Source organism: Dermacentor andersoni, chromosome 8 (assembly GCF_023375885.2).
Source record: "Dermacentor andersoni chromosome 8, qqDerAnde1_hic_scaffold, whole genome shotgun sequence".
NCBI classification, from domain to species: Eukaryota; Metazoa; Arthropoda; class Arachnida; order Ixodida; family Ixodidae; genus Dermacentor; species Dermacentor andersoni.
In genome coordinates, this window is record NC_092821.1 from 139848107 (window position 1) to 139868487 (window position 20381).

The following is a 20381-nucleotide window of genomic DNA, read 5'->3' on the forward strand; positions in this document are numbered from 1 at the left end:
TTGACAGCAGCAGTGGGAAAGTCGAAAGAAGAGGCAAAGAAAGCTTCGCTTAAAAAAAAAAAAAAGCACGAGGACAGAGGAAAGGAACACCGACAGGACGAGCGCTCGTCCTGTCTGGTGTTCTTTTCCTCCGTACTCTTTTCCGCTTCAACTCAGGTATGCACTCTCACCAACTCGCCCAAATTTCAGCAAATATATGCGATTATATTCTAACAAGAAATATCATTCTGTGTCGTGTCCAGTGAAGCACCTTGCAGTGTGCTTCAAGTTCATTCACTAGTCCTAAGCACGCTCGAAAATGCCAATGCAACAGTTGTGGTGTGACGAATACCCCAGTCACACGGATATACTTTCGCTTACTGATCTCGATCAGGCGATCTGCATTAGAACTTTTTAAAGGCTAACGAAGCACTAAGCTTGAGCGGGCAAGCAAATTTTTATACCCCGGTCACACGCGGCACTTCCGATCGCGACCGAGGAGTCGGGAAACTTCTGCAGCTTGTGCGAATAAAACACGATAGAAATTCCATTACGACCGGGCTAAAACCCCCGTGTCAAATGTTCTTAAGAATGACGTCTAGATGCGCTCTATCTGTGTACTGCGTTCAACCCGTATCGACCCAAACTCGCTCCAATGTGCTTTGTGAGACACAAGAAGTTTCCGAGGTCGCTCGAGTCACTATGCATATGGTCGAGCGCTGCTAGACGTCGTTGACGCCGTTTTTAAGTAGTACGCTCTACTCCGAACACTCCCAACCTGACGTGTCTCGATCGCGCTGGGAAAGCTTGATTCAGTAGACTTACTTCTACGGAGATCACAATAGTTTGGATGACAAAAGCGACTTTAATTCGATAAAGGCGGCATATGTTTCTTTGCGAGAGGGCGCTACAGGTAACACAACATGGCCGCGCCCATGTAGTCCATTGCAGCTCTGTTCAATGTATGGCATGTGAGACCAGCAAAATCTCAAAGGCGCTTGCCGCTAGTGGCCCAAGCCAATGACAGCCACGCTAGCCTTTGTGCAAAGGCTTTTCCACTGTCCTCGAGCAGCAGTTCGCGCTTACAGCAATTCGAACGCGGATGCCACCGAGCGGCTGCTCAAGATCATAGAGAGCATGCCGAAGGTGCCGACCGCTGCCATACAGCTGAGGGCCCAGCGCATTAGTGCGAAAGCCAGGAATGCCAATAAGCCCAAGCCTCGGCCGTCCGAAATATCGCTCTGGGTTCTGGGCAATGGGGGCCCGGCGAACCCCCAGTCTCTCTACGTCAGCACCGATCAAGGACGGTACGTGGTCGACGTCGTTTCTCGTGTAAATCTGAGAACGACATTGTGTCACCTCAGTATACGCAAAATTCATCTTAGCTTTCCTTTACGAGGAGAGAAAGACCACTTAGCTCTGGTTTGCGCTTGGGGTGCTCCACTGACTTTGTAAGCGATGAAGATTCCGAGTGGTTTCGATGTCACAGTGAAAGGGCAGTCCAATGTTTGCTTTCCCTTTTCATTCTAAGTGTAGTCACCCTAGATGTTATGAATAATTATGCATTTCTGTCAATACTCAGTAGCCCAGGGTCGGCGCAAATTCATTAATGTTTGTACAAGCTGCAGTGCTTGCTAACACCAGTAAAGGCCACTTCTGATTAAAGCGAAACTCGCGAACTTTTCTTGCTGCAGATACCTGTTCAACTGTGGAGAAGGTACGCAGAGACTGGCGACCGAACACAAGTAAGGGTGGCAGTGATATGAACATTTGCGTGCCATGTCATAAAAGTTTTCAACAACATACTGTCGTTGATGCAGGATGAAGCTGTCCAAATTGGAGCACCTCTTTTTCACTCACAACAAATGGAAAAACTTGGGCGGGCTCCCTGGTAAGCTTCTTCTTCTTCCCCCCGCCCTAACTTGACATGCTTAAACGCCGATGCAAAAAAATATAACATTTTATTTCTGGTTCATAAAAGAGAAAATAGGGTATATGCAGGTTCGTTATGTTCATCCGAACCACCTACGAGAGATGGCAATGTGGACCATTGTATCTCTCATTTGCAGGGCTGGCTCTGACTGTGCAAGACATTGGAGTACCGGAATTCTTCATCCATGGCCCAGCGAACATGGTAACGGCTATTAGCTTGTGCACTGAATAGCACCGGATGGCTTAAGAATTGCCTTCACAGAACCAACCTGTTCTGTACAGATTTCAATGCAGATTCATATGTGAAAAACATTTTAGAAGCACGCGGTGCACACTTTGGTTGTTTATTATTCAACGTTTCACTACAGTACGAGTTGAGTTGTGTAAGCACCACTTGCTGGCAAGAGCCTTTCTTTCATAGATATGCTATAGGGAAGCAGTTTAGGCAATATTCAGATTACTGTGTAACACACTTACCTTGCTAATTCTTAGCAGATGGATGTAGACAGGCAGTTGGCACCAACATTATTAGCTAATATAGTAACGTTGGTTGGCGCAGCGGGTATATTACCTTTGCTGCGTCACGTTACAAAATGAATTTAGCAAACACACACACGCACACCAAAAGAAGGCAAAAAAAAAAAAGACACACAGGGCAAAGCACCAGCACCAACTAGCGCAGGGAAGCATGATTATTCGGCACCACTGAGCAGACTGGCATTGTGCCTCCAGCTATGTCCCCTTTGGGCTCCACTTAATTCTGTCCACCGAAAATATTGTTTCACCACATTTCTTGCATCTTCAGAATCATGAAAAAGCATTCAACTGCGGAATGGATTAGGAACTCTTCAATTCTTCAGCGAGTTTCGTCAATTCTACAGTGTGGGCTCCATGCAAGAACTCTCGACAGGGACGTCAGTTACGAGAACATCAGATATTTAATCTTTAGCATTCTTGCAAAGCACCCAACCAGCCACTTAAGAGGTATGCCTGATGTAAAACATTTTGAAAAGCAATGAAAGAAGTGAACCTGCTACACGATGACATGCTGACACCGGAAGGTAATGTCCAGTCTGCCTTCCAACTCGTTTTCTTGAACACTTTATCCATCATATTATTCAAATTTAATGCACAGGTCCAGTCAGAAGTGTTTCAAGATGTGTGCTTCACGTTTTAACTACTATAATCATATCTGTCAGTGTTTTCCTCTTTGATGCACTACATTGGCGGCACAATTTTGTACATACACTGCCTGAAGGGTACATGGCAATGTCTTTGTACGTTTCCCTGTGAAACTTAACATTTTTTTGTACTTGCAGGAGCAGCTGTTTGAAATGACCAAGGGATTCATGATGCTGCAGAATATAACGATAAGTATGTTCTGAAAGTTATTTCGTCCTTGTATCAGAGCTTGCGATTTTAGATCTCCTTTGCAACCTCTTTGCATTTCACAAGTTCTTGGTGGCTTTTGATTCGCACATTTCTTAGCTAGACAGAGCTTACTCTCTGGCTTCTTCACCATAGTCATTTTTAACTCGTAAATTCTTGGCAGCTGGGACAAGAAATTTGTGCTGATGAACACCCCCCCCCAAATTTGTGCTGATGAACACCCCCCCCCCCCTCTTTTTTTAAGCCAAGCGAAACCCATCAGACAAGGTGTTTTCGGACAACTGCATGGAAGTTGTTTATGTCCCCTTGTTCCCAGATGAAGCTGTAGATTCTTCTGAAAGTGAGGAAAATGGTGGTGAGTACATTATATTTATTGCCATCAAATGTTATTACACCATTACCATTTCTGGACGTAAGGTTCTTTCGTATGGTATGGGAATTAATCCATTTAACAGTGTACAAAGAAATGAGACACAAAAATTTCAAAGGCTTGAAAGGTCACATCGTGCTATTCAATAATAAGGCTTCTTGTAGCCTGACATGTGTTTACTACCATTATGTCATTCCTGTTGTGCCTTACTCTTGCACTATTTATTATTGTGCCATTGTAGTTGCACCACAGCTTAGTAAAAGAGAAAAGCATAACAATTGTTGGTGAATGCTCTAACAGTATGTTTAGTGCCAACCAAACGACCGCGTGCACGAAGACACACAGGACAAGCGCTGCTTGGAACTTTCTTAAATATGAATCCATACCAACTCGCCCAACTTTTTGGTATTCGTAACCGACAACAGTTTATTCTCACAACACAGATCCTGAATGTATAGTTCCAACTGCACAAGGGTAGAATGCTTCTATTTTGTATTCTTTACATCTTATTATTTCTTTATTTTTATTTTATTTTTGCAAGGGATTCACTATGCCACATAGGGAACTCGAATCAGGAAAACACCAAGCTATTTCAAATGTACTTGCACATTGCACACAAATTTAATAGCAGCGAAGCACCAAGGTATCTTGTTTCTGAATCGTACAGCGTCACGGAGGTGTCACTGACACATACATCGCATTCCTGCTTCATAAACTATGCTTTTAATACTTCGCGTGCTGCAGTATTCTTGCTCTTGCCTAGTATCTTAAACGGGCAACTCGTGCCTTGCATCGGCAGGTTGAAGGCATGCACTTAAATGCGCAGTGTCTTTATTTTTATTTATTTTTTCCAGCTTATTTAGGTTGTGCCACACAGGAGTTTTAAAGAGCAACTCACCATAACTGATGTATTATATTGAATTAACAGCCTACTGGTGTCCTTTCTTAGAAGCAAATGCACAAATAGTTTTTGTTTTCCTAAATGTTTGGCTGCTAAGAACAAAGACAGCGCAAGCATCATGTGCCAACTAGCCCAACAGCAATCTCTTGGCCGTGTTATGAGAGTACTACACAATGTGAGGTCGCATTTGAAATGTAGTGTTCTTTTTTTTTCATACCTCATAAATCTTGCATTTGTTTTGTATCCATGTTCACCTTGTAACAGTAATGCGGCAGCAGTATCTGACAGGTGTATCACACACATTTTTATCCACCATGGTGGCTCGGTTCCTACAACATTCCGCTGCCGAGAAGGAGGTCGTGGGTTCGATCCTTAGCCATGGCAGCCTCATTCCAATGGGGGCAGAGGGAAAGAACACTCCTGTAGTAAGACTTTGTGCTGCAGATAAATACTGTATTTGCGTGGTAATAAGGCGACCACAATGATAATGCGAGGGGGGAATTGCGGGCTCTCAGTAAAAGAAAAAAACGAAAAAAAAACCATTTATTTTACGAATGTAACGCGAACTGATACCACAAAAAATGGGAAACAAAGCATAAACATTGACGCACGCAGGGCGCTTTTTTCATCGTTACTGCGAACTTTCGTTGCAAAATACAGTGAAAGGACGAGAGAATGCACAATTTACTCGTTACTGCTGAAGTTCTTGTAACTGTTGGCGAGAATGGCGTCGTCCTCCATGCGACCACGGTGATTGCACGGGCAGCACTTCAAAAATGCTGGCTGCACCAAAATTGTGTTCGATCGTGTGTTCAAACACGGCTCCGTATGCAGTGGTGATTACGGTGGTTATAATGGTGCAGCTCACTGCAGTTCCAAGTGCCAGAAATATTAAAGGAAAAATAAAGCATTATATTCGTGTCGTGACCCCAAATATAGTGCCAGGTGTGTTTCGAGGCTGGAAATTGCGAAAAAAAAGAACTTGCATTCACAAATGTCCACGCACTGCATTATGCTGAGGTTAGTCCTGTGCGCTGTTTTCTGAACTGACTACCTAGTGCATGTAACCTGCCTTGGGTCGAACAGAAATAGTCTTCATATAATCTGTGCCCATATTTCACAGTATTACGATTGAATTAAGATGTCCGAAGAGTTACATGTTGCTTGCAACACGTTGAGTTTTTGGCATTTCATAAGAAAAAAACCTTTGATTCACTGCCGAGAACTCTAGCAGGAGCTCTTCCTAATTTTTCTCTAAATTTTGTTGTTCAGATGCACGCAATATAAAATTTTCATTCTGTTGATAAAATTTTGGGCCAGGCAGAGGTTAGGTTTCCCGGGTGGTCAAAATAAATCCATAGTCCCCCATACAGTTTCTCACTGATAGCCCCTCTGTATAGGTTCAGTATGTTAAACCCTATAATTTGGCAAGATTTTCTTACACCCATTTTTTATGCTTGGAAAAAACATAACTTCTGAAGCTGCAGTTTTCTCTTCCGTTCTGTTTCTTTCTTTCATTTTTTTCTTTTTTGTCATTTGGCAAAAATTTAAATTGTTTCTATGGCCTTCACTGGATTGCAGCTAAAAGGCAAAGGAGATGTTCGCAAGACGACCCTGACAGTGCTCCAGTGGTAGCCTACATCTGTAAAGTAAGCTTGCCTGCTGCAAATTCAGGGCATTTTGCATCGTACCATTGTGAATGATTAGTGAAGAGTAATAGTAACCATAGCAACTCTGCAGACATATTGTGCTTTGCTTACCGAAAAGAGCACATTCCTTGTTTCTGGACTGCCTTTGCAGTCCGTAACTATTTTGCATTGCATTATCTCAGTTGTACAGTGCTCGAGTTGTTGTACCGTCATTGCTCATTCGATGTCACCTCTGCTGTATAATTTAAGTAAAGCTATTCTGGGCACTGTGAATGAAAGAATGTTTGTGAGGTGATAAGTTGTACCTTATAGCACCATTTGGCAGTTTTGACCGATTGACGCTTGTGCAATGATAGACCAGCCACCAGAAGTTTACCGCAGAAATGAAATGAATCAATATAAGTGCATAGACGGTGGGTTACGTATTTATCATAAGCAGGAAACATCTAAAAATGCCATTCTATGGTTTGCCGCTCGAGTCTGTTGCTCTGGCATTCAGTGACTATCATTGTTGTATCATGTGGAAAGCTTTAGACACCCTCCTTCTTGTTCTGATTCGTTATTTGCTTAGGTTTAGTTAATGGCATCCTTGTTGGCTATCTTGAAAAGAAAGTTAATGCACTTCCTAATCTTACTTCTTGTTTCAGCCGCACAGCCGACCAGGCCAGTTGAACTTGGAGAAGTGTGTGAGCTTTGGTGTTCCACCGTAAGTCACTGATCATAGATGTATCCTGGTAGAACTAAAATTACCTACTACTTCTGCATAGCAGAATATGCATATATAAATAAATGCAAATCAGTAACACAGTTATGTTAATATTATTAATAATAATAATAAAAGAAGAAAGACTAGCGGTGAAACAGGGGCTGGGGATACCGCGACATAAAATAACATTGGGCTGGCGCTACCAGCGGCCGATTGTTAAGGTCAAGTGACAGCTTCTTTATTGGTGACCACTATGAGGCATGTGGTTGCTATGACTTTGCGCAATCTCCAGAATCGGTCCACCAAGTCACCACCTTTGATTACACTCTCTCTGGGATCGGTCCAGTTTATACACGCCCACACAGCTGTGCACGCAAAGTAAGGAGAAGAGTAAAGAAGTTTTGACTAATTTAGAAATAATTGGTAATGCTCATCAATCCGTAAGTAGAAATTAGGAGGAGATTGGTTAGCCATACATTCGCCGTTGTTGTCTTTCGTTTTTCTGTCTGCAGTGGCCCTTTACTAGGAGAACTGAAGTCAGGTCGAGATGTGACGCTTCCCAATGGCACAGTTGTAAGTTGTTTCGTAACAAGATTTGTACAGATGTTACTGTCTCTTGCACTCTGGATTAAGCCAGTTTATCGATTGCACATGCATAAAGAAGAAAATTTTTGATTGCATGTATGTTGCAATGCATTGAGTGAATATTTTGATTAACCGATTTACATTGAGGGCTGCATGGCATTTCGAACATGTTTGTAATACAGGGAAATGTGCATTTACTGGAAAGAGAAAGTGCTTTGAGATGGCATGGTTGCTGCCAAAAAAGAAGAAAAATTAAATGTGCATCTGTAAACTACCACATACGCTCGTGTAAGGGCCGCTCTTGTTCATGATCTTGACAAGGTGTGGCCCACACACGAGGGTGGGCCATTTTGGTAATGGCCCACCGTAAGCTATAGTAGTAATGGTTACAGGAACATCGTCCCTGCATGAATATTTCGTGTCACCACAAGGAGGCTTTCCTGAGAGGCCATTGATATTACTGTTGTGAAAACATGTGGCCTGCTGAATCTAATGCGCTTTCTCAGTTGTAGCTACTTTTCTTTTTCGCATGCAGGTGAAGTCAAGTGATGTAGTGTCTCCAGAAGAAGCCGGCCCGGTATTTATTGGTAAGCTGTTGTGCGAATCTTGAATGTATCGACCATGGAAATTTTTCAGTGCTTTTGATTTTCAGCTGAGGATGCTATGGCTATGGTAATTCTAATCATAAAGGACAGCCTCACCTGTGTTGGCAGGATATCTAATTTTATTTGTTGCTGCTGCTAGTAGACATCAGTGTTAAATTATTGCAGTTTATTTCCATTCTTACATTTTCATTTTTTGATGGATAATGGTACCGTCGACTTCCGTTAATTCGATCTTGATGGGACCGATGAAACTAGTCGAATTATCCGGCGGGTTGAATTAAACGAAAGACAGAAGAAATGCCATAATACGCCGTAATTCACCTGGCAGCAGTAGTGCCTTTAAAGTTAACTTTGCCACATTACAGGTGTGTTATGCGGCGAAGCATGCCATGCGGGGGAAAACGTCATTGTTACAGGACATAGCACATGTTGCTTAATTCACACACGTAAATGCGCTGTCTCCAGTCACAGTGTGAGCACCGAGATGCCTAATAAGTTTACTGCCGGCCTTCAGAGTTTTAGGTAGACCCCTGGCCTTTGTTAGCTGTAAACATCCCCTCGACTTTGAGTTGTTTCATCTTACTGCCTTTCTGTTCGCTAGCTTTCCCAAAACAAAGATGGTTTTTCTCTGCTTTTCGATGCACGGTGCTTGTGTATAATTAAGGAACGCATACTAGGCCCAGTTATCAGTCTCATATACAAGACACGCATGGTGGGCAAAATGAGGGCTCAAATTGCCACAGCATTACTCAAAAACTTACTGCCTAAAATGCATTTTTCATACAGTAACACTAAAGACTTTATTGCCTAAATTACAGTTGCCTGAAGAGCTTGCCCTAGGTAGTTGCAGTGAAATGGCTCACGCCTTGTGTTCACTGCATGCTTGACAGTTGTCAGTTTTGTTAGGCACTTTATGCTTGAATTCGTCACCCAATTGTTGCTATGACAACATGATTGGAGCAGTGATACATTAGCGTAAGTATAAAATATTAACAAGATGAAAGTGCTGTGCAGATTCATGTAACCTCCTCCTCTTCCCCCTCCCCTACTCTTCTGAAGTCATAAGTATAAAACATTAACAAGATGAAAGTGCTGTGCAGATTCAGGTAACCTCCACCTCGTCCCCCTCCCCTACTCTTCTGAAGTCATCATAGGGCCAGTGACTTCTGTTTCGGATCATGCTTTAGCATTTCTTTGAGTGACCCATCATTTTTTGCTTTCTTTGGGGGGGTCAGGAATGCATGGGAGGTTGTCCTCACACACAGTAATAGATGGTATCTATCGACTGACTCATTGATTCACTGATTGATTGCCATTCCTAGTGGTTGAAGTCCCTTCTGAAGACTACCTGCAGTCACTGCTGGAAGCCGAGCAATTCAAGAGCCACCAAGTCACAGCCAGCGATGAGAAGCAAGCAGCCAAAGTTGTTGTTCATTTCACCCCGTCATCTATCATGAGGCACCCTTCATACATGGAATGGATCAAGAGGTGCAGTTCATGTTTCATTTGGACAGAGCATCATTGGTCACTGTTCATTAAGGGACCATCAGAGGGAAATATTAGATAAAGCTTAAGTGATGGGTCAGTGTTTGAAGGTGTTCAAGATGTCATTTTTAAAGAGAAAGAGAGCTTTTGTGAGCAAGAAAATGACATAAACGTCGGAAAGGATTGGTGCTGCCACTAGAAAATTGCAATACCACCTCTCATCGCGTAACTTGTCCCATTTATAATTAATGGTTGTCAGCCACTAATAATAAAAAAAGGTTCATTTCATTGTGTAGTAATGTGAAAGAAAATCTGAGGACCTTCACATAAAACCATGACTGAAAAACTTGCAATAGCAATTTTAGGTCTCTCTTGGACATGATGCCACTGATGTACCTGCTCTTGTTCATCAGTCACCACTTCAGGTGCATGTTGGTGCACTTGGACTGGCAAGGTGCAAATACTACGTGCCTTCATGAAGCCCCTGTGTTTGCTGTTGCGTGGTATTGCGGCGCCATTTAGCATGCATTTGGTGAACGACAGCCGCTGCCTCCTAGATTTTGTTGCACACCTGAGCCTCCTTCGCGGCCTTTTCTTTGCGTGTAATTAGTCATATGACACACGAGAGGCTTCAGACAAATATGACGCAAAGCAGTCTGAACACAAGGTATAACTTGCTGTCACAAGTAAAATGCAGTGCCGCCAATTTTGTAGCATTTCTTGTCACTAGAATTCACTATTCACACTTTGTTGTTGCTGTTTGGGAGACTGTGGCGCCCATTTCACGTAGACATCCGACTCAAAGCAGGCCACAGCAGCTCTCACAGCATGTCCGAGATTATAGGTGAAGATATGCAGCTGCTGCTTTGAAAGTGTTTGGTGAATGTTGTTGATACCTTTGGAAGCAACTAATATGTGTGCCAGGATGGATGTGGTGATGCCACTTGCACTTCACATCTGTCTTGTCCCAGTGACTGTGCATGATGCACAAGCCTGAGGCACCTTGCACTGCGGTCTGCTTTCCTTGCACCAGGTTTCCTGCGAGCACAACTCACCTGGTTTTAAACGAGTGCGCCAGCTCTCTGAGCAGCGTTGCACTCCATCGAGCACAGCATCGCCTCCATCTTCTCAGTTCGTCCATATTCCCATTATTGCATGTAGAGGTGAGACCTTTTTTTTTTTCTTTCTTGGTACCATATGGAATTTGTTGGAATCCAGAGCAGGATAGCTACATACCGTGCTTTTTTTATGTTGTCATCTTTTTATTATTTCTAGGAGTCGTCAGGTCTTCCTAAGGAGCTCACTGAACTAAACTGTGTTGTAGGTGACACGCTGTCAAAATACAGGCTGCGTCCATTTCGAGGACTTCAAAGGTGAGTCACTCTAACGTTATTCTGGGTACAGTAAAACCTAAATAATTTGGATTTCAAGGGATTGGAAATATTGCCTGAATTAACCGAATTTCAAATTACAGGAGGGTGCAAGAAAACAATAAATGATTACATAAACATGCCTTTATTTATTGAGGAAATGTGCAACCCCCATATATATACATTGCGTGAAGTCAGTGTGGAAGCTGAAAGTCTTGTAATCTTGTGACTGAGAAGACGTTGCAGCCAGCGAGGGCTTCGTGCCTTCATCCATGTAGACTTGCTTTCCATTACTGTACACACATCTGTGTTATTTTCTTGCCAGTGAGCTGACCAGCAACTAACTGTCCGTCTCGATGCAGACGGCGGGCTTGACGCCAGAGGGCATGCCACGATTGAACTGCTTTTTACCCTCGGTGGCTTCCTCAGTGTTCATGACACCACATGTGTGGCATGCTTCTAAAATGAGACTACTGCTCGCCACAATTGCTGCAGATGAATTTGTGCTCATGGTGTCATCTGTGGTTGCCATCGCCACGAACACATTATAGCAGTGGCTAAGCAGTCCTGAAGGCACCAAGCCAATGCGGTATCATGCGTGGCACTAAATCCAAGAACGAACGGGCACGAAATGTTCTTGTCTGGTTCCCGCTGACATCTGCGGTGGTGCCGACTCCACCGCTTCATTTTGGGTGGATGCTACCGTCGCTCTCACTCTTTTGCGTCACACATTTGGGGGGCCTTGCACTCTGCACACTTTGGAGTTATTCAAGTTAGGCAGCGTGTTGCCAGATACCTCCGAAATGACATGAGTTATTCCATTAAACAATGCTTGCACTTGTTGACGAAAGGGAAAGTCATATGTTTGATTTTCTGAATTAGCGAGGGTTGAATGAAAATATTTTACGGCATTTGTGAGCTTTTTCTGAATGCGGAGCCCTTGTACATGCTGAGAGCCAGCTACTCCAGCTTCTCGTGAATGGGCACATCATGTCCATGTGGCAAGCGAGTCTTTTACAAGCAGAAAGGTCATATCTGCTGCACATGTTCTTCTTGAATATCTTGGACTAAACATTGTATTTTTGCCTTGTTGCAATGATAACAGTAATTGCATTTGTCAAAGTGTGTGTGACAACAGCAGCCAGGTGGCAACGATGATGTCATGACAACCGATTTGTTGTACGTCAGCAAAAAAGAAAAAAAAAAAGTTCCAGCCTGTTCCAGTAGGATAGGACAGGATAGGAATAAACTTTATTTGTCCAACGGTTATTGATGTTGGTGCCCGGGGCTAGGCTGTGAGGGGTCCATCGCCCGAGGAAAATCTTCCGAGACTAGCCTGCTGGACGGCCCACTCCTGGTCTTCGGGTGCCTCGCTGAGGAGGGCGGCTTGCCATCTCTCAGTGTGGCGCCCCGCTTCAGAGGGTCCTGCTGTTGTCTTCCCCCTTCCTCCTTGTCCTTCTTCCTCATGGCGTTGGCATTCCCAAAGCACATGGGCCATATCGGCCTGTTTGTGCTCGCACCACGGGCAGCCAGGTTCCAGTATGACCTGCACCAATCCTAAAGATAGTGCAATGTTGCAGAGTGTGTCTGCAGTGCTAGCTGCTACAACGAATGGTCTGGGAAATGTGGGCCGATCGTGAAGTCAGTCCAGTCTGACACAGCATTTCAATGTGCCCGCTGCCATGAGGGAATAACAACAAAAGCTTTCGCATTCACGCTTTTATAAGAAACCTGTTGCTACATGACGTGACACACATGAAAGACAGGGGTAACATTGATTATTATTCGTGCATTTCATTCCTGTGTGTGTGACGTAATAAGAAACTGGTGTATGTGCACATGCTCACACATATGCAATGTGATGCATGCACCAGTTGTCTCAAACAAGTCAGTTGGTGTTGGCACAAGAAAAGTGTGCGTGCGATTGTGGCCCAATAATTACACTGCCGGGCTGTTGTGCTAGGAAAGCAAGGTTTGGTCCCACGATTGGACACACATATTTTATTGAAGACGCCCCAAACGATACACGAGACAGGAACCTACCTACCTCACATCAGGCATTCCCTGCCTGATGTGAGGCAGGGAATGCTTGACGTTAAATATTGCTGTTCTAGCCCTTTGAACTTTTGAACTGGGAAGCATGTCTTTTCATTCATGTCTTTTGCTTCCATGAGATTGAGGGACTTAGGTAAAGATGCGCCTTTCCAGATTGATGTCCACTGAACAATGATAGCGTAGAGACAAGAAGGTGTGCCTGCTCTGCGTATTCTGGTTTTGTGCTTACATTCGTTTTGAACTGTTCTTTTGTGGCTCTGTCCTTTGTCTCTAACTTCAGGGACTCGGCGGTTCGCGTCGACCCTGAGGCCTACGTGCAGGAGGCCCACTCTAGTTTAGGCTTCACCGAGAAGCTTGAAGAGCTGAGAGATGCTGCTGCATCAAAGAAAAATGAAGCGTCTGGTGAGCGTTGTCCTGCCGCCTGCAACAGCAGCAATGTTGTGTGTTTTGTTGCCTCTGTACGATGCTCTAGGCAAGTGCATGGTGTGATTACACTCCCTTACAAAGGTTGTTATGGAAATCATGTTGCCTTCAATACATTTTTTTAATGATACTCAGTGAATATCAAGAACCATACTTAAGAAGGTTAATAATAGGCATTCTCTTACAAAAGTTATGGGGAGTGTGTCGTACTTGGTATGCTTTCTGTTAATATTCAGTTGAATACCAAGCACAATTTTTAAAAAGCTTAATGGAGGGCATGTTGTAGAAATTCCGTTGTCTGTTCATTCTGTTGCATTAAATGTGCTTTCTGCTGATATTAAATCAACAATCATTTCTACAACTGTCAGTCCAATGCAGCCACCAGCCTTGAAATTCACTGAATCTGTAATTGTAGGCAGAATTTGTAGCATCCATAAAGAAATTGGGGAATTAAAGTAACACACAAAAAAAGAAAAGAAAGGATAGTTGGGAAGAGGACGAAGTGAAACATAGCTAAAAGAAAAGCTTTTGCAGAGCTATATTTAGCTAAAAGACTCTTTTGAAAAAACTACTTTTCTACCACTAACACAGAGGGCTTGTATGAACATGCTGGCCAGGTTCGCATAGCATCTTTTTATTTTTATTTTTATTTTTTTTAGTTTTTGTTAGCTATAATCTATAAGCTTGGTGCCGTTACAGGTCAGTAAAGTGCCTCCTTAATGTCTTCCACTTGCTGAGTTTTGGAAATCTCACTTCGATAATGGAAAAATGTGAAAATTAGGAAACCCTGATCTAAATTGACATTTGGTTATCCGTTTCCTGTAATCTCCAAGAGTAGCCTTAAATGAATGCACAGGGTCTAAGCCTGAACTGTCATCATACCCTTGCTTTTCACCCATTATTGTTAATGCAGTAGAAAACATTGTCAACATTACTTGGGGTGGCTATGGTGTTGGGCTGCTGAGCATGAGGTCGCGGGATCGAATCCCGGCCACGGCGGCCGCATTTCGATGGGGGCGAAATGCGAAAATACCCGTGTGCTTAGATTTAGGTGCAGGTTAAAGAACCTCAGGTGGTCGAAATTTCCGGAGTCCTCCACTATGGCGTGCTTCATAATCAGAAAATGGTTTTGGCACGTAAAATCCCATAATTTAATTAATTGACATTACTTGGGTGCTCACACCTCTTTCTGTGGAAAATTGATGCCAAGTTGGGTGGTGTGATAATTGCGTGGGCAAATTTTTCGAGAGGATGTGATAGGTGCTAAAATAGAATAATTAAGTGGCTGTAAATTGGGCTTCTCATTTCATCCACTGTAAGCTAAAACAAAAAAAAAATATTACTTCTATACAGCACTTACCTTTCTCCCAAGAGCACAGTTTCTGCCCAAGCAGGAATTGCAAAGGCCTTTTATTTGCGAAAGTAATCACTAATGGTCAAAGACTGCCATGTGCAATCATCCCCTGTACTTGTATGCTATTGCCTATATATGTACATATTGTATAAAGCTTTTTGTCTCCCCTAGGTCTGCTCCAAGAGTCTGTCTGTCGTCTTTGACCCCGAGTCGCAATAAGCATCACGGATTTTGATGGCATCTGCTTGGGCCTAGTTAATTTTTTTTCTCGGTTAAGACGGACTGTTGCATTCTAGAAGAGCCGAAGACTGAACTTAGCAAATGTCAAGAATATTTATTTAGCTACAGTGGGGGGGGAAGGGGAGGAGGAGGAGGGAGGGGAGGGAGGAGGGGACCGGTGCTGGGCGTTTCAAAGCAAAATAAAAGAAACAAACTTCTTGACCTTCATTTTCACTGCTAAAATCAACTTACTACTGTGAAATATAATGAAAATGTCATTTTGAGAAAAATATTTTATCAGTTTAAGGGGACTTAGTGCTTCTCTTTAGTTATGCTTTAAGATGTTCCTTGTAGAAGTCAGCCGCCTCATTCTGTCGAGACGATTAGTGACGAACCATCCTGTATTTGTATTTGCGTCTGGTGATGCAAGTTTAGATGTTGTTTCTCTCCCGCAGGCAAGCCCTCTCATCCCGAAATACTGTTCCTCGGTACTGCGTCTGCGATTCCTGGGAAAGACCGTAACGTCAGCGCCATTCTCGTCAATGTCAGGTGTGGATTTGACATCAAGGAATATTGTCTTATGTTGAGTAAGACAGGGTTCTTAACAGTCTTACGTACTGGTGCTGCTGGAATAGCAATAACATAATTGTAAAAGTTGCCAGTTAAAAAAAACAACAATGCATTTTTAGTACCATTACATAATGTATGTAACATAGCTTTTTGTGTAAGGTTTATGTTGCAACCTCAAGAAGATTAAAAGAAAGCAGCATGCCACGTCGCTTTTCTATTTCTGCAGTCTTACTGAAAAATGACTTAGCAAGTTTGGTTCCCAGCCATGGTGGCTGCGTTCTAATGTGGGTAGAATGCAAAAAAAAAGAAAGAAAGAAAATCATGTACACCATTCTTTGAGTGTGCATTGAACACCAGGTAGCCAGAATTAAACCAGAGCCCTCTGCTATGGTGCCTCTCTAGCCCCTGTGTTTCTTTGGGATATGTAACCCTCTTGATTGATTGATATATTGTTATATAAATAAGATTATTTGCGATGTTTGGTGTGCATGAGCATCATGCCAAGACTAATTCGTAGCATAGGCAGAAGCAGGTGCCTGCATCTCGTAATTGTGCACAGTGTTTAAAACATTTTTGCCTGCAGCTTGATGACGACTGATATTGTTAATGTGTAATGTTATTGTCACTTTCCTACGGCCATTCCCATGACTTGAAGTATGTCATAGTAATTCACTCAAATCAATGTCAAGGAATTCAGTAAACCATTGCTCAAGGAGTGCTGCATAATTAAAGCTGCTAGTGTAATGATATGCCTTGATCTGTCAGGTTTGTTGCACTAAATCTATGTTTAAGTAATTGGATTGAATGATTCGTATTGAATGTTGCTTTACTGTGTGCATTTTCAGTGAGGACATGACAATCCTTCTTGACTGCGGCGAAGGCACGTTTAATCAGCTCGTTCGGTTCTATGGCATCGAACGTGCCAGGCACATATTGAGTCGACTTGATTGCGTCTTTATCTCGCACCTTCATGCTGACCATCACTTGGTGAGTCATTGAAGGAGCCTTGCATTCTGTGCCAGCATTGAACAAAAGACAGTGCCTTCCCTTTCTTGTTGTGTGTTAGCATCGGTAGCTTAGTGCTGGTGGTATCAAGCGGTGGCATGTTGGTGTGGACGCCGATAGCTTCATATCTTTTTGTCCGGCAGACGATTATAGTTGCAGAAGGCTTCTGCGTTAAGTGAAATGCATTGCTGGAATTTCAATATGCTGGTGCGATAAGAGGGAATGTGGCAGTTGAGTTGGTTACATACAGTTTTCAACCAAAGAAATGTAAATGTAATTTCAGGTAGGCAAATTTGCCTGGCCGCAAAAGTTATTGGAACGAAACTAAAATGCAGGAATTGTGAGAAACACTCGGGTGCTTTGCTGCCTGTGTGTACAGCTGGCAACTGTGGGATGCACTCTGTGAATTAGCTTGTGGCTTATGCACTGCGTCTTTTAACTCTAGGCTGCATGCACGTGGTGCGAAAGGTACTCAAGTTTTCCCACAGTTTTCAGAACTCGAGATATCTTAAAGCTACGATGCACCAACGGAAAGATATTTCATGACATTGCTGTGCTATATTGTTGGCACGTGGCCACAGCTTTACGTCAATGTATGTTAGATACACACATTGGACATCTGGCATGGTGTAATCACTGTAGTGAGATGGTCACTTCATGGAACTGATATGTGATACAAGAACAGCGCAAACTAGAGAACATAGAGAAATAGGAACAGACAGGACAGGCACTGTGCCTCTTTCTCTATGTTGTGTAATTTGCGCTGTCTTTGTACTTTGTATGTACACCAACTAGTGCGGTTTTGACTTCGATTGAATGGAACTGACAGGCTGCCCCAGTCGTGTGGGACAGTAAAATGCAGTCATAATTGCAATCGGCCAGCCAAACTTTTTTTTAACATATGGGGGAGGTTAATAGTACACCTTCTCTTAATGCGGACATTTCAAAGTGACAGTATTTTTGTGCACAACACCTTGCACTGAATGTGCATGCGTAAAACCTGATGCAAAATCAGCCTAATTAATATGAGACAACTTCATAGATAAGTTGTGTTAGACTTACAACTTGAAATGCATGCATAATGTCCACAGTCTAGTTCATCTTTTTACAATTTGCCACTCTAGGTCAGCTGTGTGCTGTATTTAGTTACATTTTGTGAAATTTTAGCAGTTAGTGTTAATCTAAGAGACAAGGACCAGTTTCTTCTTAATAGGAATTCACGCTGTATGTGACTTCAGTTTCAGCTGTAAGCTGCGTGTGTCTGTGGAAACCACCTCAATGTTCCTTGCTTTTGGTGTGCAGGTGTTCCGAGGGCTAAACCTGTGTGTAGTGAAAGGTTTGGAAACATACATACATAAGGAGGTGCCATAGTCGAAGACTGTATCGGAACACATAGGCTTCATGTGGGTGCTCTGTTTTGTTAAAAAATTGAATAATCTTAATCTTGTATAACGCCATTCAGGTAATGTTACTTACGACTGAGTTATGGGTTACTGCCGAGCCAACTAGAAATCAATAATCTAAAGTGTGTTCTTTGCTGGGCAACAGTGTGTCAATAATAGTGCTGTTGAGTTGCACGCATTTGGTTTGTTGCCTCTTGACCATAGTTGTTTGCTGTCATTCTTCCTGCTTCTGCGACAGAGGGTTCCGATTTTAATGTGATTAGCATTCTTAGGAAACTGCACCCACTTTGCATTATGTGTCTAATCTCCATGATGTACCCAGTGACCTAAGTCATCTACTAGCTTGGGCCACTGAATATGTGACATTGGTATGTGCCCATTCTTGGCCAGTCGCCCAGAGTGAATGTGTCAAGGTGACGTGAGTGGTATGTTGTCTTAAATGTGTTAGAGCGATAGCGTCCCATCCATTTCAAGTGCAGCCACTTGATGGATAGCCATTTGCAATGACGATCAGCCGGCGTTTCGGTGGAGGCCCACGTCGCTTGCTTGAAGCAAATGCAGGTGACTAACTGCCAGCGCAGCCTTGCCGAAACAGACAAAGAACGATCACTGTAATCGTCATAACATATAAAACATATCATCATCCATTACACACCCATATTAAGAAATATTGCCAATCACAATAACATCGCCGATCATCTCTTTAGAATGGATGTGCCACAATTTTTCTTTTTCCCCACTTTTTCATGGTGCAGTATTTAATGCACATTGAAAGCTAATCATCTGACGGTTGTCCCGCAATCTTTCCATAGGGTTTGGTCAAAGTGTTGAAAGAAAGACAATCTGCCTTTGAGATTCTGGGCATCCCTTACAAGCCTCTTCTCGTGGTGGCCCCGAGGTTTATGGTGCCGTGGATGGCCCGCTGTAGCCGGGCGTTCGACTCGGTGGCGGAACTTTTCAGGTGAGAAGTCTTGCAAATGTTGTGCTCGTGAACAGCTAGAGCTGCAGCCCAACCAACTTGAAAGAATGCCGGTTATAAAATATATATTGCATGTAAGAGCGAAAAGCCGAGGCGCCGTCAAAAGCAGCTGTGGTACATGTTCCGTGGTAAAACAACCCACTTACTAGAATGACTCCACGCCATGTTATTGGTGATAAGAACGTATGTGGCTACTGTGAGCCGGCTTAAGGAATAAAAAGCTACGATTGTGACTCGGACGACAGTGCAGTAGTGCAGCCTGCCGTGGTTGTGTCGTCACCGTACAGATGATTGATAGCTATTAAATCCCTATCGGCATGAAGCTTGTGAGCTGACGCTCCCGCAAATAAAGAATGGCACTCAGTATCAGAAAACGCTGTAACGCGTCTCTGTACGGAACAATGGCTCCCAACGACCGTGCTACCAGGGCAATCTTTCTTCAGCGCGGCGTAGCCTCCGAGGGCGACTTGGCGCAGTACGACCGCACACGTGAAGTGAGCCGCATCTCTTTGGTGTAGCCTCCAGAACAGGAGCAGCGAACAGGTGTGCTACCACTTCAGGTCGAGGACCTTCGGCAAGACTGGCCAACCAAAGGGGTGACTGGACCGTTTGGGGGTGGACAGAAGCAAGTGTTTCAATGGTCCCGCTGCTGTTCGACACCCTCGGAGGAAATAGAGAGAGGGAAAGTGGTGGCCTGTGTGCGCGAAGTTCGAAAGTGACCTTGCCGCGATGCAGCTCCTATGCTGCGCTATGGCGCCGCAACGAAATGGCCACCGCAATATCCACACTCTCCCCTCCTAAACTGCCTTCCCACCGGTCTGACGTGGGCAGATTAATGAAAACTGAACACGGAACTCAGAGAGTGCGATAAAAGGGAAAAAAACATGCAGTATTTATTGATTTTGCGCGACAAAAGTGTTATTTTCGTTTGAAGCCACGGTGGCCTAGCACAACGACAGCGACCTCAAACTTACTGAAGCTGCGTGCCACCTTTTCAGCCAGCCCCCTCTTCTCGGCAAACACTCATATGGCAGATTACTCGTTGGCATTGCGTATTCTTCATGCACGTGCGCAGTAGTGCTGCAGAAGTCCCGGGGCGCCTTTTTCATTGGCGAGTGCTGTTCTCATTGCGACGATTGCATTCATAAGGCTGATGTAATGCGCAGCTTCTGCCACTGTCGGGCCTGAATTGCCTGTGCTGTTGCTTTCCGTGTTGTCCGAATCACTGTTGCTAGTCGACACTTCGGCAACAACAGAGGCAACGATGACGAAAAGTGGGACCTCGTAGCCGACACCTCTTTGCGGTCGCAGCAACGCTGCTGAGCAACTTCTTCACATTCCAAGTGCCACACACTGTAGTCAACAGTAGATCCCTGTCGCGTGCCAGCGCCGACTTCTTCAT

The 20381-nt window shown here is 43.7% G+C and overlaps 1 protein-coding gene across 1 annotated transcript in view; it reads left to right on the plus strand.

Moving 5' to 3' along the window:
* Positions 1 to 920: 920 nt before the first annotated feature.
* Positions 921 to 20381, plus strand: part of RNaseZ (ribonuclease Z) — a 28764-nt gene continuing 9303 nt past the window's right edge. The window contains exons 1-17 of the mRNA XM_050173923.3: positions 921 to 1286; positions 1674 to 1724; positions 1800 to 1870; positions 2049 to 2113; positions 3231 to 3285; positions 3545 to 3655; positions 6153 to 6220; positions 6868 to 6926; positions 7439 to 7499; positions 8047 to 8098; positions 9439 to 9604; positions 10635 to 10764; positions 10877 to 10974; positions 13307 to 13428; positions 15478 to 15571; positions 16438 to 16579; positions 18813 to 18961. Of these exons, the coding sequence (XP_050029880.2) occupies positions 1000 to 1286; positions 1674 to 1724; positions 1800 to 1870; positions 2049 to 2113; positions 3231 to 3285; positions 3545 to 3655; positions 6153 to 6220; positions 6868 to 6926; positions 7439 to 7499; positions 8047 to 8098; positions 9439 to 9604; positions 10635 to 10764; positions 10877 to 10974; positions 13307 to 13428; positions 15478 to 15571; positions 16438 to 16579; positions 18813 to 18961 (1781 nt within the window). The 5' untranslated portion in view covers positions 921 to 999. The remainder of the gene's footprint in view (positions 1287 to 1673; positions 1725 to 1799; positions 1871 to 2048; positions 2114 to 3230; positions 3286 to 3544; positions 3656 to 6152; positions 6221 to 6867; positions 6927 to 7438; positions 7500 to 8046; positions 8099 to 9438; positions 9605 to 10634; positions 10765 to 10876; positions 10975 to 13306; positions 13429 to 15477; positions 15572 to 16437; positions 16580 to 18812; positions 18962 to 20381) is intronic.